This window comes from Sapajus apella, unplaced genomic scaffold (assembly GCF_009761245.1).
Source record: "Sapajus apella isolate SASKATOON/1434 unplaced genomic scaffold, GSC_monkey_1.0 scaffold28, whole genome shotgun sequence".
Classification (NCBI taxonomy): Eukaryota; Metazoa; Chordata; class Mammalia; order Primates; family Cebidae; genus Sapajus; species Sapajus apella.
In genome coordinates this window covers 23,870,084-23,895,069 of record NW_022436968.1, presented here as the reverse complement: position 1 = coordinate 23,895,069, position 24,986 = coordinate 23,870,084, and the positions used below count along the sequence as shown (strand labels likewise).

The 24,986-nt window shown below is 39.3% G+C and overlaps 1 protein-coding gene across 1 annotated transcript in view; it reads left to right on the top strand.

Annotated features, from left to right (window-relative positions):
- Positions 1-12,418, top strand: part of ERICH2 (glutamate rich 2) — a 25,465-nt gene extending 13,047 nt beyond the window's left edge. The window contains 4 exon segments of the mRNA XM_032293009.1: positions 1,641-1,828; positions 8,696-8,753; positions 11,481-11,552; positions 12,218-12,418. Coding sequence (XP_032148900.1) covers positions 1,641-1,828; positions 8,696-8,753; positions 11,481-11,552; positions 12,218-12,339 — 440 coding nt within the window. The 3' untranslated portion in view covers positions 12,340-12,418.
- The last annotated feature ends 12,568 nt before the right edge of the window (positions 12,419-24,986 follow it).

Genomic DNA, 24,986 nt, shown 5'->3' with positions numbered 1-24,986 from the left:
CTTGAGGCCAGGAGTTTGAGACCAGCCTGGCCAACATGATGAAACCCCGTCTCTACTAAAAATACAAAAATTAGCCAGACGTGGTGGCAAGTGCCTATAGTCACAGCTACTCGGGAGGCTAAGGCATAAGACCCGCTTGAACCTGGGAAGCAGAGGCTGCAGTGAGCCGAGATCACATCGCTGAACTCTAGCCTGGGCGACAGAGTAAGACCTTGTCTCCAATAAATAAATAAATAAATAAATAAATAAATAAATGTAAATAAAAACTCAAACAAATAAGCAAGGTAATTACAGGTTGTGGTAGGTGCTGTAATGTAAATAAACAGCTTCTGGGAAGAGGATTGCTTTAGATCTAGGAATCAGGAAACTTCTCTTCTGATGCTAAATGTTTGTGAAGTGAATGAGATGGTTCCTGTGACATCACAAAGTGCCCCTAATTCCTCATTATGACCTCCCTTGGTGACATCAGTGTGTTGAGTCTGCACAGGCGGGGTGCACACTGGACCATCAGGGTGATTGTGAGCTGATGGAGACTGTAAATGAACCAGAAACAGGTAGATGGATGGCCTGAATATCACAACCATCACACTCTTGGAAGAACTTGATATTCCTTTTCAGGATAGCATTAGGGTTTAGAATCAGGAGTTTGTTGTAGATTCATAAGTTTTATCTTTTTTTTTTTTTGATCTGTGTTTTCTTAACATTGTCTTCTATGGAGCTCTCCTAGATTTCCTCATTTTCTTCTTTCTACCACAAGTGTGTATACATTAATTTAGAGTAGCTTATAGCCACCTTCCCATCAGAGAAGACATCTCAGACTTCCCAGGCACTCAGAATCATACAAGAAGGGGTGGGTGTAACAAGTTCAATTTCAAACCATGAAAGACTTCCACAAAGCTGAAGGAGCCAGCAGGCTCACTCAGTAGTATTTCCCCAGGAGATGATTTAAACTTACTTAATTGAAGTATATTTATTTTATATTAGTAAAAATAATGCAAGACATAATTAAGAATATGGACTCTGGTCAGGCTCAGTGGCTCACACCTGTAATCCCAGTACTTTAGGAGGCTGAGGTGGGTGGATCGCAAGGTCAAGAGGTCAAGACCATCCTGGCCAACATGGTGAAACCCCGTTCCTACTAAAAATACAAAAATTAGCTGGATGTGGTGGCACATGCCTGTAGTCCCAGATAATCTAGAGGCTGAGGCATGAGAATTGCATAAACCCAGGAGGTGGAGGTTGCGGTGAGCCGAGATCACACCACTGCACTCTAGCCTGGTGACAGAGCGAGAGTCCGTCTCAAAAAAAAAAAAAAAGAACAGAATATGGACTCTAGGGCCAGACTGACTCACAGATCTACCACTTAATTAGCTGTGTGAAGTTGAAGTTGGCCAGTATATTTAACCTCTCTGTCCCTCAGTTTCCTCACCTATAAATGGGAATAAAAATAATACATACCTCATTGATATTGAGAGATTTAAATTGAGTTAAAATATGTAGTGTTCCAAATACAAGTTTGTTATGATAATTATGTTACTTTTATGAATGTATCAGTTTAATGAATGATAATAGGATCTGGCAAAATTTGATTTGCAAACTTTTCAATGTTTATTGTCTAAATTAGGTATATTCCCTTTTAGGTGAAGTGGGCAAAGATGCAGTCATTGTAAAGCAGGAGAAAAATAATGAATATTCCCTTCAGGATATTGATGATAAGTTGTCAGAATCAGCAGAGAATGATGGTGAAGACGATACCAGTGATGAAGATAATGATGAAGACAGTAACCCTAAAAAGAATACTCAGGCCCCACTAGAGTTAATGGCAGAAGTAAGTTTTATTTGTGCATATAATTTAAGAAACTTAAAAATACCGAAATAACTAAAGATCAAAGACTTAAAATCACTACTGTGAGAGCTAAAAAAGTGGCTCTCCTGGAGGCAGAACACAGGATGGTGGTTACCAGAGGGTGGACAGGAAGAAGCTGGAGATAGAAGTCAGCTAAGGGGTACAAAAGTACAGTTAGATGGAAGGAATAAATTATAGTATTCAGTAGTATAGTAGGGAAATTATAGTTAACAGTAGTTTATTGTATGCTTTAGAATAACCAGAAGAGGAAATTTGTAATATTTCCAACACAAAGAACAGATAAATGTTTGAGATGATGGATAATCCAATTACCTTGATTTGATAATTACCCATTGTATGCAGGTATCAAACATGTACCCCCAAAATGTATACAATAGTATATATCAATTAAAAAGTAAACATTTTTTTAAATTAATAAAAAGATCCTTGTCCACACACAGATGCTTGCCTGGCTACTCATCTCTCTTACTACTTTCACCAGGTTAGAGGTAAAAGAACATTCTGGAAGGACATGCAGTATTTTTGGTAAGGCTGAGGCAGGAGTAAGGAAGTTTTGGTATAAAACTCTTCAAGGACTGCTTTAAGGAAAGCTTTCTATATACCCAGCATTATGCTAGTTGCTGGGTATATAGAAATAAATAAGTGAAGGCGTGGTGGCTCATGCCTATAATCCCAGCACTTTGGGAGATCAAGGCAGGTAGATCACTTGAGGTCGGGAGTTCAAGACCAGCCTGACCAACATGGAGAAACCCATCTCTACGAAAAATACAAAAAATTGCCCAGGCACGGTGGTACATGCCTGTAATCTCAGCTACTCGGGAGGCTAAGGCAGGAGAATCACTTGGACCCAGGAGGCAGAGGTTGCGGTGAGCCGAGATTGCCCCATTGCACTCCAGCCTGGGCAATAAGAGTGAAATTCCATCTCTAAATAAATAAATAAGAGAGACATGTCTTTGCCCTTGATAACAGGCACATATATAAATAATTACAATAAGATTAAATGCATGCTAGTAATAAAAATATTTATTAAGTTTTCTGGGAACAGGGAGGATTAAGGGACTAATTGAGAAAAGGAGGAGGAGCAAGGAATAAGAGGAGGATTTTTAGAGGAAGAGACTAATAGAATCTTAGAAACTTGAAGGAAGAGGCAAATATAGGAATTCATCTGTTAAAACAAGAGAAGGCATTACTGGCATCAGAAAAGGCACATATGAAGGCATTGAAGCCTGAAACATCACACTCAGAAAGTATACATACGGATTTACTGACAATTCTATGGAGAACAAAACAATTTTACCTCACTTGTTGTGATATCACACTCTACCTTTATTATTACACAACTTCATGTATGTTGTATAATAGGACACTAATTTCTTTCCCATCCTTTGTATTATTTTGTCATGCATTTACTTCTATTAATACATATGTTATAAGCCCTTAATACAGTATTATTTTAAATGGTTAACTCTCTTTTAAAGAGATTTTAAAATCTCTTTTAGAATGTCTTTTTTATCTAACCACATATATTCGATTTCTGGTATTCGTAGCTTTGTATAGATCCAAATTTCTACCTGATACCAATTTCCCTTTACCCAAAAAGCTTCCTTTAGTATTTCTTATAATGCAGTTCTACTGGCAATAAATTCTCTCTGCTTTTTTTTTTTGGTCTGAAAAGGTCTTAATTTCACTTTCATTTAAAACAAATATTTAGCTAGAGAATTCTAGATTGCCAAGTTTTTTTAGTGCTTTGAACGGTTGCTTCATTGTCTCATAGCTTGCATAGTTTCAGAAGATATACCTGCTGTTTTTATTATTCATCTGTATATAATATGTCTTTTAAATTTTTTTTCTTCTGTATTACTTTATTTTACAATTTGATTATAACATGCCTCGGTGTGGTTTTCCTCATATTTCTTCTGCTCATTAAGATTCTTGGATCTGTGAGTTTATAGTCTTCATCAGGTTTGGAAAATGTTGTTATTAATTCTTCAAATATTTTTTCTGACCTCTGCTCTTCCTCTTTCCATCTAAGGTGCAATTGCTAAAATGCTGAACCACCCGGTATTGTTCCAGGGGTCACCGATATTCCGTTTAAATTTTTTTCAGTTTTTTTTCATATGTTTTATTTTAGATAATTTCTATTGCTATGTCTTCAAGTTTATAATCTTTTCCTTGCAGTTATAATCTATTGTGAATCCCATCCTGCATTATATATTTGTTACATTTCAGATACTATACTTATCATCTCTAGAAGTGCTATTTAGATATTTTTATACCTATTATTTCATCATCATGTTCATATTTACCTCTTTTGTGAGCATACGGCATATATTTATAATAGCTGTTTTAACATGGCTGCCTGGTATTCTGTCATCTTTGTTAATTCTAGGTCAGTTTCTACTGATTGTTTTCTCCTGCTTATGGGTCTTATTTTCCCGCTTCTTTGCATGCCTGTTTTTTGTTTGTTTGTTTGAACAGCTGGGGTCTGGCTTTGCCCAGGCTGGAGTGCAGTGACTACTCACAGGCATGATCATGATATACTACACCCTCAAACTCCTGGGCTCAAGCAGTCCTCCTGCCTCAGCCTCCCGAATAGCTGAGACTACAGTTGCACACCACCACACCTGGTACCTGCCAATTATTTACCCAATCACAAACATTGTAAATTTTATGTTTTGGGGTACAAACTTTTGTTATTTTTCTGTAAATATTGGTGGACTTCTGTAAGTATTTGTTCTGGGGCACAATTAAGGTGCTTGGAAGTAGGTATCTCTTTTGACCCTGGCTTTTAAGCTTTGTTAGGGAGCATCCAGGGCAGCCTTTATATAGCGTAGGGACAGTACTAAGGCAGTGCTCTTATGAGGATTCTCCCCAGTGCTCTGCATGTTAAGAGGACCTTCCACTTTGGCTGGTAAAAACTTGAGCTGCTCTCCACTCTGTCTGATAGCCAGTGATTATTCCACCTGCTCATTCTAGTGATTCTTTCTCCAGGCTCAGATACCTTATTCACAGTCACATGCAGATCATTACCAGCCAAAGACTCAAAGAGAGACCTCTGCAGATTGCTGGAGTCCTCTGCTTTTGTGAAACTCCTTCCTCTTCTGAAAATTATAGCCACCTTGGCTGTAATCTCTGCAGTCTAAACTATGTTATTTCAACCCAGAGAAATCCCTGGTTTTTGTTTAGATTCTTCCTCATGCTGGACCCTAGAAACAGCCTACAAGTGGTAAGCTAAGGCAATCCTAGGACCTACTTTATTTTCTTTTTCTCAGAAACATGGCTGTCCTGTGATGTCAGTTGTCCCATATCTGAAAACTGTTGTTTCATATATTTTTGTCCAATTTTATGGTTGTTTAAGGAAGGACAGTAAGTCTGCTCTCTGTTACTCCATCATGGCCAAAAGCCTCATTTAGAATTTTAGCACACACACAAAAAATGCTTATGTACTTCTCTTCTTAGATAATTTAATCCAATTGCTAGCCATGGAATCATATAGGGAAATCAGTCATATTGTATTTACTATATTTCCTTCCTAGAATAAAGCATATATAGGAAATTTTGAAGCCTCCTTAATAATATAAGGTGCTTTTGAGAAGGAAGAAGAAAAAATGATGCCAAATATTAGAAAGACTTCACTTAGTCTTCCTTTTGACTAGACACCTAAATATTCATGAATTATAGAGCATTCAAAGACCCTATCTACCATAACCAAACTCTCTGGAGTTGCTTGTTTTCTCTTTTCTTCTTTCTTTTTCAACATTTAATTATAAAAGTAATCCATTAATTAATTTTCATGTAAAAATTCAGATAATATGAGATTGCTTACTTTCATATCTTATGTTGTACAGTGCATAAGATCTTCTCACAATGTGTCCCTTTTTAGTTGCTCCAACTTTATTTATTTATTTAGAGATGGAGTCTCACTGTGTTGCCCAGGCTGGAGTGCCATGATGCAATCTCAGCTCACTGCAACCTCCACCTCCCAGGTTCAAGCGATTCTCCTGCCTCAGCCTCCCAAGTAGCTAGAATACAGGCACATGCCACCGAGCCCAGCTGATTTTTATATTTTTAATAGAGACGGTGTTTCACCATGTTGGTCAGACTAGTCTCAAACTCCTGACCTCGTGATCCGCCTGCCTCAGCCTCCCAAAGTGCTGGGATTACAGGCGTGAGCCGTGCCTGGCAGATACATACTTCTGACTGAAACATTTGAAATTAGTTGTAGACACCATGAAACTTCACCCATAAATACTCAAGCATGGATCTTCAAAGTTCATTCTTTAGTGTAACACTATATCCTTATCACAACCAAGAAAATTAGTAATAATTCTGTAATATCATATAATATTCCACCAAATTTAGATTTCCAAATTTATCTTTAAAATGGCTTTTCTAGCTGGATTTTTTTTTCCAGTCAGATTTCATCAGTGTTTATGCTGTTTAGTTAGCTGTTAAGCATGTGTTTATTTTGAATGTCACAAGAAATTTTTTAAACCTGTCTTCAGCTTAATTTTGGAGTGTTAGATAATTCACAAGGGCTTTGGCAAAACATTTATTGCAAGAATTTCTTAATTTTACTGTTTTTTGAACTGTTAAGGAAATATATTTTTTGCTAACAAAAACGGTTAACACAAGGGAGTCTGAAATTGATTCCATACTTGTTTTGCTGAGGCTAGTATTATTAATATAATGCTTCATTAAATAGACTACATATTAGATGATATTAAGAAATTCCTAAATGTTTAGGTATGATAGTAATATTTTGATTGAGTTTTATGTTAATGTGAAATGAGATAATATCTATAAACTGCTTTAAAGTAATCCAGACAGAGGTGAGGAAAGAGTGTGTGGTGATAATGATAGAACCCAAATTTCGAAGCTGAGAATTGGCAACTTGGGTTTCTTTTACTATTCTCTGTACTTTTTTGTATATTTAAATTTTCCATAATAGATTTTAAAAATATAAAAATTGCTGCATATTTTACGGATCACATTCTCTGTCCATGATCAATTAAACTAGGCAATAACAAAAATAACAAATTAAAACCACTTAAAACGAAAAAAAAAAAATTATACATGGCATGAATGTAAAAGAAAAATAAAAAATGAAGTGAAGCTGGGCACAGTGGTTCACACCTATAATGCCAGCACTTTGGGAGGCTGAGGCAATCACTTGAGGTCAGGAGTTCAAGACCCCGTCTGGCCAACACAGTGAAACCCCATCCTACTAAAAATACAAACAGGGAGGCAAAGGTTGCAGTGAGCCAAGATTGCACCACTGCACTCCAGTCTGTGTAACAGAGCAAGTCTCCGTCTCAAAAAAACAAAACAAAAAAAACTTAAAAGTTATTTGGAAAATATCAATCACCACAACACTAAATATTAAAATTTTGAAAAGAGCTTAAAATTTCAAATGCTTTGATGATGATGATGATGATTCAAGGAAGAATGGCAATAAATGAATTAAATATTAATGCCAGAAACTAGAAAAATAAACATAAAACAAGAAAAAGAATTAAAGAAACTTTAATTCAAAGTAAAAACTAAATTAATGTGTCAGCTGGATATTAGACAAAAAAGGAGACATAGATATAAACTACTAGGTAACATAATTAAAATGGAAGAAAACCACAAATAGGAATGAAAATGAAAGTGTCTTAACCTAGAAAAGAATAGATTTTGAAAATATAAGAATTCTATTACATGAGTTGAACACACCATGTTAATTAGTATGTGAATGAGAATTTTGATGAAGTTAATGACTTACAGGAAAATCTCTGGAAGTTATATTTACATTAGAAAAAAAATTTTTTTTAACCCATGGGAGAAACTGAGAAAACCAGTAGAGAACTACATCTGAAAACAGTACCTAGGTATTTATCAAATATCTAGAAGTGTATGAAAGGGTCTCTTATACATTATTCTATGCCTCTATCTCTTACAGAATAAAACTCATATACCTGCATGTGGTTCAGAATATGTCATACACAAGCAAGAACAATCATCAAAGTATAGGGGTGTGTGTGTGTGTGTGTGTGTGTGTGTGTGTGTGTGTGTGTGTGTGTGTGTGTTTTGATGGAAGTAGTCTAGATAGTAATAGAAGATTAGTAAATTGTAGCCTAAGTAAGTAAAAAATATGTAAGAATATTTCATGCCATTGGGAGACGATGATCACAATCTGGCTTATTTTTTTTGTTACTAAATAATCTCAAATGTCATAAATACGTTTGTGTTCATTTGTGGAAAATTGTACTTGAAAGAATATACATGTAGATGTTAAAAATAAATGTGTTTATTTTTCATGGGTGGTAGAAATGTAAGTGCTTCTTAATTGGGGATAGAATGTGTTTATTTAGCTTTTACATTTTCTACATAAAATTGTTTTGTAACAAGGAAAGTATAATAAAAATAATAAAAGCAAATTGAATGCTATAAGAGCAATACTGGAAAATATCAAATGTACATATTGTGTGTCTGCATTTTTTTTCACCTGTCATATGATTATGGACTAAATTACAAGTGAAATCTGTTATCGGAACCAAAGGAATGTTAAAGTGATTAATGTTTTCATTATCTGTGCCAGTTGAATTAAATGGTTCAGTATACATACACAGTATTGTTGAAGGAAAGCAGAGGTATCATCCTTACCGCATGTGGCTTTGCCATCAGAGGTCCTTCAATATCCGTGATTAATTGGTTATAGACTGACTCCTGGAAAAATGTATGGAAATGTTAAAAGCAAAATAATTTATTAATGGAAGATTTTCTAGGGAGTTTAGAGTTGACAACATTTAAATTGACTTATTTGAAAAATTTAATGTTTTTCAGTTCCTGAGAGCAGAAATGGCCCGAGAGTACCATCTGGCAAAAAAATTATGTCAGATGAGTAAGTACAAAATACTTTCATATTTTCTAATCTTCTCTTTGTTTTCAAAAATGAATTCCATAATATGTAAGATGGCCTGATTATCATAAGTTTAGTGAATTCCCCAATCGTGTCTCAGTGATTCCTTGATAGTAAACTAGATTTATTGGTATATGGACTAATTCAGACTTCTAGAGTACATTCTAGTGAATAAATTAATGTAAACTAACATTGACTTATTAGCACCACTGGAAAATAAGTCAAAAATTTCATCCTCATGATGATGGGTTAGTAACTTTATACCTTTAGTTTCAGAGAAATGTCAGGTAGTACAGCACTCAAACCTTAACTGAACATGCACTTACCCCACAAACATTGAGTGCTTACACGTGCCAGCAACAATTCCAGGCACTGGAAATACAGTAGTCACTCAGACAGATGACAATCCCACATTTGTGTCTAGTGTTGGAAAAACAATAAACAGATGAATAGTGTGTCATGAATGATAGATGCCATGGTGAGAAATAAAGTAAGGAAAAAGGAATAGAAGGTACTGGAGGAAGGCAAAGCAGTTGTAAATAGGATGGCCCAGAAAGGCCTCAATGAAAGACTTGAGGAATAGCCACGTGAATATCTGGAGGAAGAGTATGCTGGGGAGGATGAATGGCAAATGTGCTATGACAGGAGTGTGCCTGAAAGGAATAACAAGGAGGACAGTGTAACTGGAGCAGAATGAGCAGGGGGAAGTGTGATAGGAAATGAAGTCAGAGACGTCATGGACAGGGGGTTGTCAGGTTGTATAGGATCTTTTCTTAATATCAAGATCTTCCTGTTTCCTCCGAGGTGGGAAAACCACTGGAGGCTTTTGAGGAGAGCAATGATATGATCCACCTTATTTCTCTTTCTGTCTTTGGTTTTTAGTGGCTTGACTTGATGTTCAAAATAGTTGTGGGTTTTTGTTGCAGTTATACTGTTTGGGGCATTTGCTGAGTTTCTTAACACTCTGGGTTGATGTTTCCATCAGCTTTGAAAATTTCTTGGCCATTACCTTTTCAAATACCACTTCTACCCTATTCTCTCTCTTCTATTCCTGGTCTCCAATTACACATAAATTTGACTTTTTTTCATGGTGTCCCATGTGTATCTTTTTTTTTTTTTTGGGGGGGGGGGTGGTGTGTCAGCTCTGTCACCCAAGCTGGAGTGCAGTGGGGCGATCTCAGCTCACTGCAACCTTTGCCTCTTGAGTTCAAGTGATTCCTATGCCTCAGCCTCACAAGTAGCTGAGATTACCAGCATGTGTCACCATGCCTGGCTAATTTTTGTATTTTTAATAGAGATGTGGTTTCCCCATGTTGAACTGGTTGCATGTTGAACACAGTCTCGAACTCTACCTCAAGTGACCCGCCCACCTCAGCCTCCCAAAGTGCTGGGATTACAAGTGTGAGCCGCCGTGCCCAGCCGTGCCCAGCCTCCCAATTATCTCTTACTTTTAGCCAGAGGAAGAGCACACTTGATGTTTTAGTGGGCCACCAAGATACTGAGCAGGAGTCACAACATTAAATGGATGATGCGGAATTATGAATACTTCTCAAGGCTGATAGGAAGTACTAGAGAGGGACCTGTGGAGCGAGATGTAAAAAAGTAAATAAAATAGTCTAGACAACTCTGAAACTAAGGGTAGAAATCTTTCTGTCCTCTAGGGTTTTGGTAACATACTAACAGCCTAAAAATGTCTATTGGTGAGTTCCAAAAGAAAGGTGACACAGTCACATAAAGCATCAGCAGAAAGGAATAAATAGTGCTGAAAACGGTGGGTCCAATGAAGGTGGAGAACGTCGTTAAGCAGGCGATGACCAGGGTGTAGACTACAGTAAAAGCTGTCAAGATGAAGAGAAAGAAGTAACATCACTTTCCCCTATTGGAAATATGTAAAAAAAAAAAAAAAAATGGCATCTCTACCATGGAAGAGGTTGCATTAAAAAATAAAAATAAAAACTTCCTTTGTGTTCCGATGAGACCTTTAGTAAAGGATGTCATGTAGATGGGTGGATGGCGTGATGAAGGATTAACAGACCTCTAGGCACACGGTCTTTTCATTAGCAAAGTCTCCATATTTGGCAGGATTTGTACCTTCTTTGGGAAATGATTATGTTCATGAAACACTTTGGCTACTGGCCTATAAGAGAAGCCATACTGAGGTGATAGAGATTGCATTCTATGGATAGGAGGTAGAAAACAAAATGAGGGCCGGGAGTGGTGGCTCATGCTTATAATCCTAGCACTTTGGGAGGCTGAGGTGGGCAGGTCACTTGAGGTCAGGCGTTCAAGACCAGCCTGTGCAACATGGTGAAACCCCGTCTCTACTAAAAATACAAAACCTAGCCAGGCATGGTGGCACATGCCTATAGTCCCAGCTACTCAGGAGGCTGAGGCAGGAGAATCTCTTGAACCCGGGAGGCAGAGGCTGCAATGAGCCGAGATTGTGCCACTGCACTCTGGTCTGGGTGACAGAGTGAGACGGTGTCTCAGAAAAAAAAAAAAAAAAAAGAGGATCATTTCTCTTCCAAAGCACCAAATATAAGTACAGCATTTTCTGTATTTGCGCTGAGATATACCTGTAGTATAATTGTTAGTGTTTATCACTTTGTGCATTTCACTTGCTCTGAGTGACAGTTCAATTTCATTCCAAGGATCCTGTTTGCTGAAACACTGAACCTTAATAACACACATTCTGTTGTCCATTTTCAGTCCTAATCTATGAACCAGAAAATCCTGAGGCCAAGGAGTTTTTCACACTTATTGAAGAAATGTTGCTGATGGGTAATTTTAAAAATTGAAATTCCTTGTTTCTTATAGAACTATAAGCAGTCACTCTTTAAAAACCCATTATCCTGGTAGATTGTCAATACATCTTTAGGAAGTGGTTAAGAAAAGGCTAAATGGCTGTCTTAAATGGTTTAGTGAAACAGCTTGTCCTCTGTGGATGGTCACAGTGACACCCTTCTTTCTGTGGGATAGAACTGCCCAAGCAACGCAGGCTCCCTAGGCACCAGGCAACAGGTACTGACAAGCAGAACAGGCGAACACAGCCGTGTGTTAAAGGAGTTACCCACAATTCCAACGGAAGCCAAAGACTCTAAATTGCCCTGTCTCACTTCCTTTCAATGGATGATTTTACTGTTGTCAATGAAATTCTGTGATAGAAAGAATTCTATGAAATTATTCAATAGAAATTCATTGACAACAGTAAAATTATTTTTATAGGCCTATGTTTTAAATTAATTTTAAATAAAAAATACCTGTATGCCAGTAAAAATACGTTTCTTCATTGTACTGCCACTTTGACTCTATGTGCAGTTAGCCAAGTCCAACTCAGCTCTTACGTTGCAAATGTATGTATTTCTTGGTAGAGGGAAGGGCAAGGAGAATTATTTTTCAGAGCGAAATATTAAGAAACACTTTAATCTTCTTCATTTTTGTGGCAGAGAAAACTCAGAATCGTGAGAAAGACAGTGAAGATAGTAATGAAGACAGCAGCGGTGAGAGTAAAGGAGAAAGTGACGAGCAGAGTGACGGGAGCTCTGACGAGGGTGAAGATGGATCATGAGTGTTGCTGCGATACTTAAATCTTCATGTATTTTCATTAATGTATATCATGCAAATAGAAAGATGAGAGTGGCATTTTAGTCTAATTATTCATTATTTGATACGGAGTTTCTTTTAAGTTACCTATATTCTTAGCTTAAGACTCTTCCTAATATATAGGCCTTAGTTCAATATATGAGTTACTCAAAAGGGGAAAATAGTTGAAAACACTTACACAGCACTGTGTGCCAGGTACTGTTCAAACTGCTCTATGCACATTATGTAATTCAATAACCCCATTAAATACTATTATTATGCCCATTCTACAGATGAGAAAACTGAGGCACAGAGAGGGTGATAATTTGTCCAGTGTCATACACCTATTTGTTTGTAGAGCCTGTATTTATGCATGGACATTATTGCCCTAGAATTCATGCATTTAGTCCCCTACAAATTACCATTTCAGGCACTTTTATGTCATTCATCATATGTTTGTTTGTTTGTTTGTTTAGATATGGGGTCTTGCCACATTGACCAGGCTGGTCTCGAACTCCTGGTTACAAGCAGTCCTTCCATCTTGGCCTCCCAAAGTTCTGGGATTACAGGCATGAGCCGCTGTGCCCAGCCCATTCATTGTATGTTCTTTACAGCATGTATCACTGTCTGAAATGCTTGTTTAATTGTTCATCTTCTCCCTACCTGCCAGAGATTCTAACACCCATAAAGTAGGACTTTGTTATTTTCCTCATAATACCCCTAGCAACTGGACAGGTGCCTGGCAAATAATAGGGCATATATACCAAACAAACAAGCAAATGAAGTGAAAGTTAATGGAAATATGTATATTCTTTCATAAAACATTTACAAGACTTACACTTCTTATGTATCAATCTATGTTATTTTGCTGATTCTGTAGTCCTTGATGAATTTCTGCCACCTTCAAATTAGGTTGTAAGGTAACTGTCTTAGTCTGTTTCACTGTAAGAGAATACCTGAGGCTCGGTAATTTATAAAGAAAAGAGGTTTGTTTAGCTTACAGTTCTGCAGGCTGGGAAGTTGAAGATTGGGCAGTTGAATCTGGCAAGGGCCTCACGCTATTTCCACTCATGGCAGAAAGTAGAAGAGGAACAGGCAAGTGCAAAGAGATCACACAGCAAGAGAGGAAGGAAGAGAAGCCAAGGAAGCCAGGCTCTTAACAAGCCACTCTCATGGAAACTAATCCATTCCTATGAGAGCAAGACCTCATTCACCCCCTGCCCCCAAATTAACCTACACATGAGGGATTCAACTCACCTGCCTGACCCAAACACCTCCCACCTCCCAACTTCACCACATATTGGAGATCAAATTTCAGCATGAGTTTTTGTCTGTTTGTTTGGTTTGGTTTTGTGTTGTTGTTGAGACAGGGTCTTGCTCCATCACCCAGGCTGGGGTGTAGTGGTGTGATCATGGCTCACTGCAGCGTTGAACTCCTGGGCTCAAGTGACCCTCCTGCCTCAGACTTCTGAGTAACTAAGACTACAGGCACATGCTATAACCACACCTAGCTAATATTTTTTGAAACAATTTTTGTAGAGACAGAGTCTTGTTATGTTGCCCAGGCTGGTCTCAAATTCCTGGCCCCAAGCGATTCTTCCACATTGGCTTCCCAAAATGCTGAGATTGTAAGTGTGAGCCACTGCACCCAGCCCAACGTGAGTTTTGAAGGGGACAAACCGCATATAGACCAAAGCAGTAACTGAGGTAAAAGAAAAATATTCCTAAGTAAGTTGTTTAGGAATGTGCCAATTTGATTTGAGGGGAAGCATTTTGAATTTTTATCTTATGTCACTGCAGTGTCACAACATATCCAAAATGCTTGCAACACTGTTTATTCTTTAGGCATTTTGTGGCCTGCTAACATTCAGAGGAAGAAAATCTGCAGCACCAATTCATAGGGATGACCAAAAGAAATGAAGATGGGTATGTGTGATCCTCTAATCACCCTTTCTTAATCTGCAGTAAACTCTCAGGACTTCATGCATAAATAACCAAATAGCATCAGAGGTCTGGCTGACACCGATCTCAGGAATTACCTGTTCTTTTCATTTTCATTTGGGTTTAATATTCATTCCACCATAGGAAAACCACCATATGCCAATCTGATGATGCTTACCTGATTAAGGAGAACCCTCCATAACAAGTTCATAGTATACCCTAAAACTGACATTGAAGACTAAATAAGTTACAATGACATTTTAGTTTTCTTTTAAAGGAATAGGGAAGCTTTGAGGAAGAAACTTTCTGAATAAAAAGCTATGATATCACAAGCCATGTTATAGCTGAATCTTAAGAATTTATGAGGTTTGTTCATTCAGGATCATCAGTACCCCCATCCATACTCTTCATTCTATTTGCATTCATTAATCAATGAAATGGTAAAGTGACCTGGCAATAGGCATGTGTGTCTGTATGTACTAATAACAACTAAAAATCTGCAAAGTATTTTTTACATTATTTAACCTACTTGCTTCTCACAGTCATCTGAAGAACATGCCATAATCCCCATCAATTACACAAATTGAATTTGATGTGATTGAGGAATCTAAGGTTAAATACTGACTAGAATGTTGGAATTCAGATGAGGAAACTGAAACTTAGAGATGCTTGGTTTATGCCCCCACATGAGAGATTTTGTGAACCTTGACCCAGTGTTCTTTGCTGCCTCACACAGAGCTAACCTCTAGGAACTACTTAATAGTCTGCCAATGAGTTATGTCTGTGTAGACAGTTCAGTTCCAAACCTGTGTCTTCCTTTTTTTTTTTTTTTTTTTGAGGAGTCTCACTCTGTCACCAGGCTGGAGTGCAGTGGCACGATCTCGGCTCACTGCCAGCTCCGCTCCCGAGTTCAAGAGATTCTCCTGCCTCAGCCTCCTGAGTAGCTGGAACTACAGGCGTGTGCCACCATGCACAGCTTATTTATTTATTTATTTTGTATTTTTAGTAGAGACAGGGTTTCACCATGTTAGCCAGGATGGTCTCAGTCTGACCTTGTGATCTGCCCGCCTTGGCCTCCCAAAGTGCTGGAATTACAGGCGTGAGCCATGACGCCCAGCCCAGACCTGTGCCTTCATTGTAATGATGTTAATGAACCCAAATATCCAACAATATGAGAATATATAAGAATGCCTACTCAATAGACTTGAGAGAGGAACCCATTGAAAAAGTTTCATGTATTTATACAATAAGTATTTACTGAAGGCCTTCTAGGTATTCTGTAGGGAACAAAACCAGTCTCTGCTCTTAAACAGCACTACTGTGAAATACAGGTTATAAACACTGCCATTGTAGGAGCCTGTGGGAAGGCAGGAGGGACACCTAACCCAGTCTAGGCATCCAGGAAAAGCATTTGGAGGGAAGTGAAGTCTAAGCTAAGATTTAAGTGGGAATTAGCTACAAGAAGAAGTGGGTAGACAACAGTTTGAGGAGGTAACACAGCTTGCAAAGGCTCAGAGACACACTCTGAGTCCAGAAAGTTAAACAGGTAAGGTTGGATTGTAAAATGAAAATGAACCGGTTAGAGTGGAGAAAGATAAAGCTACAGTGATAAAAGAGCTGGGTGATGGAGGGTCTTAGAAGCCATGTTAGAGTTTGAACTTTATCTTAGAGTAATGGAGGCATTGAGGGATTTTAAGGAAAATAGTTGTATTTTAGAAAGAGCATTCTGGTAGCCAGGTAGAAAAGACATCTTCTTAAACTGCACATCACCATCCATTGGTCAGTTTTGAAATCATTGCAGTAAATCACAGATAGCTGGGGTTTTACAAAATTAAACACAGACTTCAGCATATACTGCGAAAGAGTATGGCAAGTATTGTTTTCTGAAACTTTTGTTTCAGGAGTGTGTGCGTTCCCTAGATCTTGATGTGAAATGTATTTCTTCCTATGGATCTGAATGAAAAATAAAATTTGAAAGTATAGAGAGCAGACTAGAGTTGAATACAGACTCTAGCAGTTCAAAGTTGTAACCTGAAAAGAGACAGTAGCAGGGAGAAGGAATTGAATGGAGGGGTTATTCTAAAGGTAGAAAGAATTGGCAGAAATTAGTGATAAAGTAAATGTGGTAAAGAGGTAGAGGTGAAGGATGACTCTTAGTGGGAGGACAACGTGCATGGTGATGCCAGCCCCTAAAGAGAAGAACACAGGAAACCAGCTTTGCTGAAGAAGACAGAAGTTCACTTGCACAAGCTGAGTATGGAAAATGTATTCATTTCCTACTGCTGCTATAAAAAGTGACCACAAACTTTGGGGCTTAAAACAACACAAGTTTATTATCTTACAGTTCCGGAAGTTCTGAGTCCAAAATGGGTCTCGCTGGGCCAAAAGCAAGATGTCGGCAAGGTATTCCTTCAAGAGGCTCTAGGAGAGAATCCATTTCCTTGCCTTTTCCAGCTGTCAGAGCCCACCCATATTCCTTGGCTCATGGCCCCCTCTCTCCACCTTCAAAGCCAGAAATGTCTGACCAAGTCCTCTTCAGGCTGCCGTCTCTCTGTTCTCTCTCCTGCTTTTTTCTTTCGCTTTTAAAGACGCTTGTGATTACATTGGGTCCATCTGGATAATCCAAGATAATCTCCCTATCTTAAAGTCGGCTGAACGGCAAGGTTAACGCCATCTGCAACCTCAATACCCCATTTCTATGTAACCTAACATATTTGCAGTTTCTGGGTTTTAAGATGTAGACATCTTGGGAGTAGAGGGATGCATTATTCTGCCTAATTCAGGAAGTATTGAGTAAGTGTTAACTAGTTTTCATGGTATGAAGCTTAAAAAAGACACTTGGGCTGGAAATACACCTTTATTCGGAGTCATCAATTAGAGATAGTAGTCAAAAAAACAGAGTGGAGGACCCATGGAGAGAGTGTAGTTGAAATAGAAGAGGCCTAGGGATAGAATTATAGTGATCGCCAACATTTAAGTGGCAGTCCATGAAAAAGAAGTGCACATATAGACTGCGAACAACAACCAAGAGGAAAGTGGGGAAAGCAAATATGGTGGACACTGTCGGTTTCCTACTCAGCAACTATCCTTTTCCCTTTCTTTGCAAAGAGAGTCCTAATTCTCTTCAGATATTCACGCCCCACGTACGTAGCCATGAGACTCAGCCAACCAGTGCCTGGGCATTTCTCTGGTGACTGTTATGTCCCAGAGATGGACGTGTGACCTACTTGCCCTAAAAAGATTGAGGACTTTATTTCATGATTGGGAGGAGATAGATGTTCCTCTATTCTTCTGGTTAACAACCAGGAAGCATGCTGCCCTAGCTACTGCTGGCATCATCTCATGATCATGAGAGAAGCTAATCTTAGAAAGAAGCTGATGCTGTGGATGGAAGAACAAAAAGAACCTAGGTCCCTGATAATGCTCAGCCACTGAATCGACAGCCCTGGGAGCCAGCCCTCTGAGTTTATGTTATGAGATAAACTTTCTTATTGTTCAAGCCAGTTGGATCAAGGTTTCTTTAATCTGCTGCCAAAAGCCTCCTAACTGATATTGAGCAGCACCACAGAAACCCAGAAAAAGAGTTTCAAGGAGGCTGCCAAAACCTGCTTTGCCAAAAGTTGCAGAGAAGACAAGTAACATAAGAACTAAAAGAGTAATTGGATAGCAACAAAGAGGCGGTTGGTGATATTAGGGAAAGCTGTGTCAATTGAGTGTGGATGGGGGTGTGCCATATTTCAGTGAATTTGAGTACATTGGAGGTAAGGCAAGAAAACAAGGAAAGAAAAAAGATAAAGTATCATTGGAAGACACAAGGTAAGTGGAGTACTATTTGTAAAACATTTAAGATGAGCATGTTTACCAGCCTAGGCAACATGGTAAAAACATCTCTATAAAACATATAAAAACCAGCCGAGAGTGGTGACACGTGCCTGCAGTCTCAGCTACCTGGGAGGCTGAGGCAGAAGGATCACCTGAGCCTGGGAGTTTGAGGCCACAGAGAGCCATGATCTGATCACGCTACTGCACTCCAGCCTGAGTAACAGAGGGAGACTCCATCTCAAAAAAAAAAAAAAGAGAGAGATGAGCCTGAGCCTGTTTAATAGAATTGATAATAACAGCTACTGTAATGTGTTAGGCACAATATTAATCATTCATATGTTCATGTTTTTAGTCCTTATAACACACGTATGGGATAGACATTATTATTCCCAATTTACATATGAAGAAAGTGATGTGTAGAGAGCTTTTCTCTTTCTAAAAATCACATACTTGGGAACTGGCAGATTCAAGTCCAGGTCATTTTATTCCAATACCCTGCCCTTCACGCTATGGTTTCCTCCCTAAGAGGCCAGTGGAGAGGAACAGATTGGAAAAAGGGCTAACTTGCAAGGCATTTATCTAATACATTAGAAGAACTAAACACACGGCAGCATTTAGTTGAACCACTACCCCGGCAGTCCAAGTGTGGAATCAGAGCTGCATCCCTTCTCCAGTATTGGTCCTTTCATAGCCTTCAATTGCCCTATATTATCTTATATACTAAACAAGGTGATAACCTGTCTTGATGGATTGATTGATTGACTGATTGAGATAGGGTCTTGCTATGTTGGCTAGGCTGGTGTGCAGTGGCGTAAACACGGCTCACTGCCTCAAACTCCTGGGCTCAAGTGATCTTCCCACCTCCGTCTCCCGAGTAGCTGGGACTACAGGTGCACACCACCACCCCTGGCTAATTTTTAAATATTTTGTTTAGACTGAGTCTTGCGATGGTGCCCAAGTTGGTCTTCAATTCCTGGCCTCAAGGGATCATTCCACTTCAGCCTCCCAAAGTGTTAGGATTATAGGTGTGTGTCACCATGCCCAGCCTGCATTTACTTTAATTACAACATTTGTTTCCCTTTAGCTTTATCCTGGTGGACATGTAAGATAGATGTAACTTTGGTATTTGCCTGAAATATTGATGTTGGTCAAGGGGAAGCACTTGAACAGAGCTCATGGTACCAGATGTGAAGTAAAGTCTACGGACATCGGAAACGTTGTGGGACTCAGGACAAAAGTCCTATACCAGGAGGTCTTCAGAGTTCACAAGAGGCAGGTAAGATAAGGCCTCCAAGGCCAGACTAAGGAGTATAAAGGTCTCTCTGATTGGCCCTCCTAATAAGCGCCCCCTCCCCCCCCCGCAGTCCTCATAGGATATGAGTTATAATGGAGCAAGGGGAGTGTGCAGAGCTTGGAGGAGCTTGGGAAGTAAAGCACTGGGAGAAGAGATTGGCTTGCATAGCCTCATTCAAAATGTACCCCTCTGAACCAAGAGACGGCTTATAACACATACCCTGGTTGGTTCCCCCTATATCCATTTCACCCAAGATGATAAATCTAAGCTAATCATGGTAATACCATCCCCTTTGCTACTAGTTATTACTAGGCGTGGGCAGAACTACGTCAATTTCAGCTGATAAAACCTCAGCAGGTGCTGGATATTAACAAGAGGGAAAGGAGTCCTCATAGCTGCTGGTGGCCATCTTAGAACCAGGAATAAGTCTTATGCTGAAGCCAAGGCTAAGGACAGCAGAGCAGAGAGAAAAAGGAACCCGGTCCTTGAAGACATTTTCTTACTAGGTAAGACAATACATTTTCTTGCTATTTAAACCATTTTGCTTCATTTCTTCTATCACTAGTAGCTGAGAGTATATCTGGTGTATCTCCCACAGCACAATAAGCACAATAATGCCAATAACGTCTCCTAAGACTGTGTAAGTCAAACTGGATGCTTAGGTTACCCTCAGCTCACCAAGGGTTCATGGGCACTCAAAGCCAAAGAAGAGGAATTGGCGGGTCCTTCTGTCAGTCACAGGATAAGCAGAAATATGAAACTGGTTACAATGGTTATCTCTGGGTTGTGCAATTGAGGAGGGGAGGTAGGTAAGAAGAGTTTTACTTTTCATTTTACACCTTTCATTTATTCCCTTAAAATTTTAAAATCATGGTCACATATCATTTTTATAACTAAAAGTTTTTTATTGTAAACCATATATAACATGTAATTTATCATTTTAAGCAATTTTTTTTTTTTTTTGAGACAGAGTCTTGCCCTGTCACCAGGCTGGAGTGCAGTGTGAGATCTTGGCTTACAGCAGCCTCCACCTCCCAGGTTCAAGCGATTCTCCTGCCTCAGCCTCCCAAGTAGCTGGGATTACAGGTGCGCACCACCATGCCCAGCTAATTTTTGTATTTTTAGTAGAGATGGGGTTTCACCATGTTGGCCAGGCTGGTCTCGAACTCCCGACCTCGTGACCCATCTGCCTTGGCCTCCCAAAGTTCTGGGATTACAGGTGTGAGCCACCACACCAGGCCTCATTTTAAGCATTTTCAAGTGTATAGTCCTGTGGTATTATGTACATTTACATTGCTGTGCAACCACTACCAGCACCCATCTCAAGAACTGCTTTATCTGCCCGACTGAAACTCTGTCCTTGTTAAACAATAACTCATCAGTTCCCACTCCCGTTAGCCACCATTCTACTTTTTGCTTCATGAATTTGACTACTCTAGGTCCCCTGTATAAGTAGAATCATATATGTCATTTTGTGACTGGTTTATTTCACTTAGCTTAATGTCTTCAAGGTTCACACCTATCATAGCATATATCAATACTTTATTCCTTTTACTGCTAAATAAGAGTCCACTGTATGCATATGCACATTTTGTTCATCCATTCATCCAGTGATGGACACCTTGGTGGCTTTCACCTTTTGGTTATGGTGAATAATGCTTCTATGAACACCAGTATACAAATATCTGTTGGAGGCTAAAACCTTTTAAATTTAGCCTATACATGGGGTAGGGGGAAATAATGGGTGAGGAGGGTTAATGAAAATGCTAATCATGGTTGTGCTTGAGTGATGAGGTTATTTCCTTTTTCATCATTCTAAAGTCATAAGCTTTCTTCAGCAATCACATATTACTTTAAAGGAAAGAAAGTGTGCATTTTTTTGAAAGAAAAAAACGTTAAAAGAATTAAGATAAAATTGACCGTAGGATCAGAAACATTAACATAAGGAAGGATATCAGCATTCATGGATTACCAATTGCATGAGGCATTTTAGTATGCCTTAGTATTCTTTCTCGTGTGCTGGAAGCTTCTAATGGGGATAAATACTAATTAATAAGCTAATAGGTCATTAAGTACAGGAAAAAAAAAGTCACCTGAGAAGGAAATTTGCTGATTTTCATAAAATATTAACCAGTTAATGCATTTACAAATTGCTTATCCTGATGCCTAATTGGATATTGAAGCAGGGTTAATTGCAATCCATCTCCAATAGTCCCCAAAGCCCCTATTTTATTAGGATTTATTACATAGTTCCTCTTGCTGCACAACAACATATATTTTAGTAGTTAATTTTCATAAGCTGCTCTCCCCCCTTTTTAATGCTTCAACAACTTTGTAACTAGGCTTTTGGTGTCCCATGCTCTCAGGTCCCTAATGTATCTTCTTCCCTAATAAAGATTATTCTAAATGTCTTTTCATAAAAAGACTTGCTTGAAAATGACTATTCTTTAAGATGATGGATTTCACAGTTCCTAGCCTACCACTGGACAATATGTTAAGAGAAAAATCTCCTTCCCATCAAAGCAGGCACCAAATTTGGTTTCTTCCAATTGGCATTGGAAGAATCCAACTAAAGGTGAGAGCTGAGGTTTTTTTTTTTTTTTTTTTAGACCGAATCTTGCTGTGTTGCCCAGGCTGGAGTGCAGTGGCGCAATCTGGGCTCACTGCAACCTCTGCCTTCCAGCTCAAGCAATTCTCCTGCCTCAGCCTCCCAAGTAGCTGGGATTACAGGTGTCTGCCACCATGCCCAGCTAATTTTTGTATTTTTAGTAGAGATGGGGTTTCACCATTTGGCCACACTGCTCTCGAACTCCTTACCTCAGATGATCTGCCCACCTTGGCCTCCCAAAATGCTGGGATTACAGGTATGAGCCGCGGCACCTGGCCAGAAAACAGAGTATTTAAATCAGCAGACAACATCCTCATTCTAAAGCCACCTTCTCTTAGCTCACAACCTGCCAATGAAAGAAAATAAGAGAAAAAATATTAAAAATCATATGTCACTAGACAAAATTAAGGGAATACGTCAAGAAACTTATCTCAAATGAAAACTTGCTAAATTGAGCTTTCTTTAAAAACCTGTTAAAGCAGACTGGGCACATTAGTTTACACCTGTAATCCCAGCACATTGGGAAGCCAAGGTGGGAGGATCAACTGAGCCCAGGAGTTCAAGACCAGCCTGGGCAACATAGTTATACCCTGTCTCCACAAAAAATAACCAAAAACCAAAAAATTAGCCAGATATAATGATGTGAGCCTATAGTCCCAGCTACTCGGGGGTGGGGCTCAGGTGGGAGGATCACATAAGCCAGGGAGGTCAAGGCTTGCATTAAGGCATGATTGCACCACTGCACTCTAGCCTGGGTGACTAGTGAGTGAGATCCTCGGCCTCCCAAAGTGCTAGGATCCACAATGCTCAGCCTGCAATTTTAAATATAAGGAAAAAGGAAGATCTCACTGGGAGAACACGTGAACGTTTAAGTAAAGACCAGAATGAGAAGGAACAAACCCTACAAATGACTAAGGAAAGAACTTTCCCAGCACAGGGTTAATAATTACAAAGTCCCTGGCCCATTCTAGCTTATCTTTATGAAACAGCAAGGAGGCCATTGTCCCTAGGGTGGAGTGAGGATGGGCAGAGCAGTATCGGAAGTACAAGAAGAACTCAAACAGGTAACAAGGTCAGATCGTGTAGGGCCTTGTAAGTATTATAAAGACTTTGTCTTTTCCTCTGAGATGCAGAATCATTAGAGGGTTTTGAGTAGAGGAAAGCCATGATATGAGCATGACTTAGTATTTTACATTGCGTGTTTTGGGGAAGGAAATGAAGGATAGTAAGAACAGAAACAGTGAAGTTGTTAAAGTTTGAAAGTAGCTCCATCAGAATTTACTGACAGATTGAAAGGAAGAAGTCAGTGATAACTTCAAGGTTTTGGACCAGACCCACTGGAAGGGTGGAGTTGCCTCTAGTCATTTACTGAGACGGAGAAAACTGAAATAGGAACAGGTTTGGGGAAAAGCATTGGGAGTTCAATTTGGGACACCTTAAGTTGTAGATGCCTATTAGAAATCCAAGTGGATGGCCAGGCACAGTGGCTCACACCTGTAATCCCAGCACTTTGGGTGGCCCAGGCGGCGGATCACCTAAGGGCAGGAGTTCGAGACCAGCATGACCAACATGTCTCTACTAAAAATACAAAAATTAACCAGGCATGGTGATGCATACCTGTAATCCCAGCTACTAGGGAGGCTGAGGCAGGATAATTGCTTGAACCCAGGGGCAGAGGTTGCAATGAGCTGAGATTGTGCCATTGCATTTTAGCCTGGACAACAGTTCGAGATTCAAGAAAGGAAAGAGGAAGAAGGAAGGAAGGAAGGAAGGAAGGAAGGAAAGAAAGGAAGGAAGGAAGGAAGGAAGGAAGGAAGGAGAAAGAAAGAGAGAGAGAGAGAGAAAGGAAAGAAAGAAAGAAAGGAAGGAAAAAGAAAGAAAGAAAGAAAAAGAAAGAAGAGGGAGAGAAAGAGAGAGAGAGGAAGGAAGGAAGGAAGGAAGGAAGGAAGGAAGGAAGGAAGGAAGGGGAAAGAAAGAAAGAGAGAGAGAGAGAAAGGAAAGAAAGAAAGAAAGAGGGAGAGAGAGAGAGAGGAAGGAAGGAAGGAAGGAAGGACAGAATGAAGGAAAAAGAAAAGAAAAGAAATCCAAGTGAAAAATTCAACTGGAATATGAACCTGGAATGTTGGACAGATGTTCATGGTAAAGGTATAAATTTGGGAGTCAACAATGTCTAAATTATTTTATTTTAATTTAAATCAAAATTAGTATATCTGAAACTGCCAGATTGGATGAGAGTACAGAGGGAGAAAATGGAGGTTGGAAAAGAGAAAAGATCAAAAGATTGAATCCCGGCAGAAATCCATAATTATGTGTAAATTTCACCTAATACAAAACTGGCTCCCTCTCTCCCCTTCCTATGAGTCTGAATACTCCATCAGAAAACTTTCTCCTCTACAAATCAAAATATCTCTGTGGACTAAAAAAAAACCTCTAAGGCACTAAAGAGGAGGGCTTTGAGTCCTATGTCAGGGAATGATCAGTAGCACTACTGAAAGAAATTGGCAAAATAATACAAATATTATAGTTATATTATACATCCAAGGAGAACAAATTTAAATTGACCAAAATCACTGTTGAACTAAGGGGAAGGAGCAGAAGCAGCAATTAACATGTAATGAACACCATTAATTAGGCACACAGTTGAGCTTGCTAAAATGGGTTCCTTTTTTTTTTATTGCCCAGGCTGGAGCACAGTGGCGCTATCTTGGCTCACTGCAACCTCCACCTCCCGGGTTCAAGCAATTATCCTGCCTCAGCCTCCTGAGCAGCTGGGATTGTAGGCATGTGCCACAGCTAAGTTTTGTATTTTTAGTAGAGACAGGGGTTTCACCATGTTAGCCAGGCTGGTCTCGAACACCTCATCTCAGGTGATTTGCCTGCCTCAGCCTCCCAAAGCGCTGGGATTACAGGCATGAGCCACTGTGCCCAGCCTAAAATGGGTTCTATGAGCATCAAATAAGATAGCCTA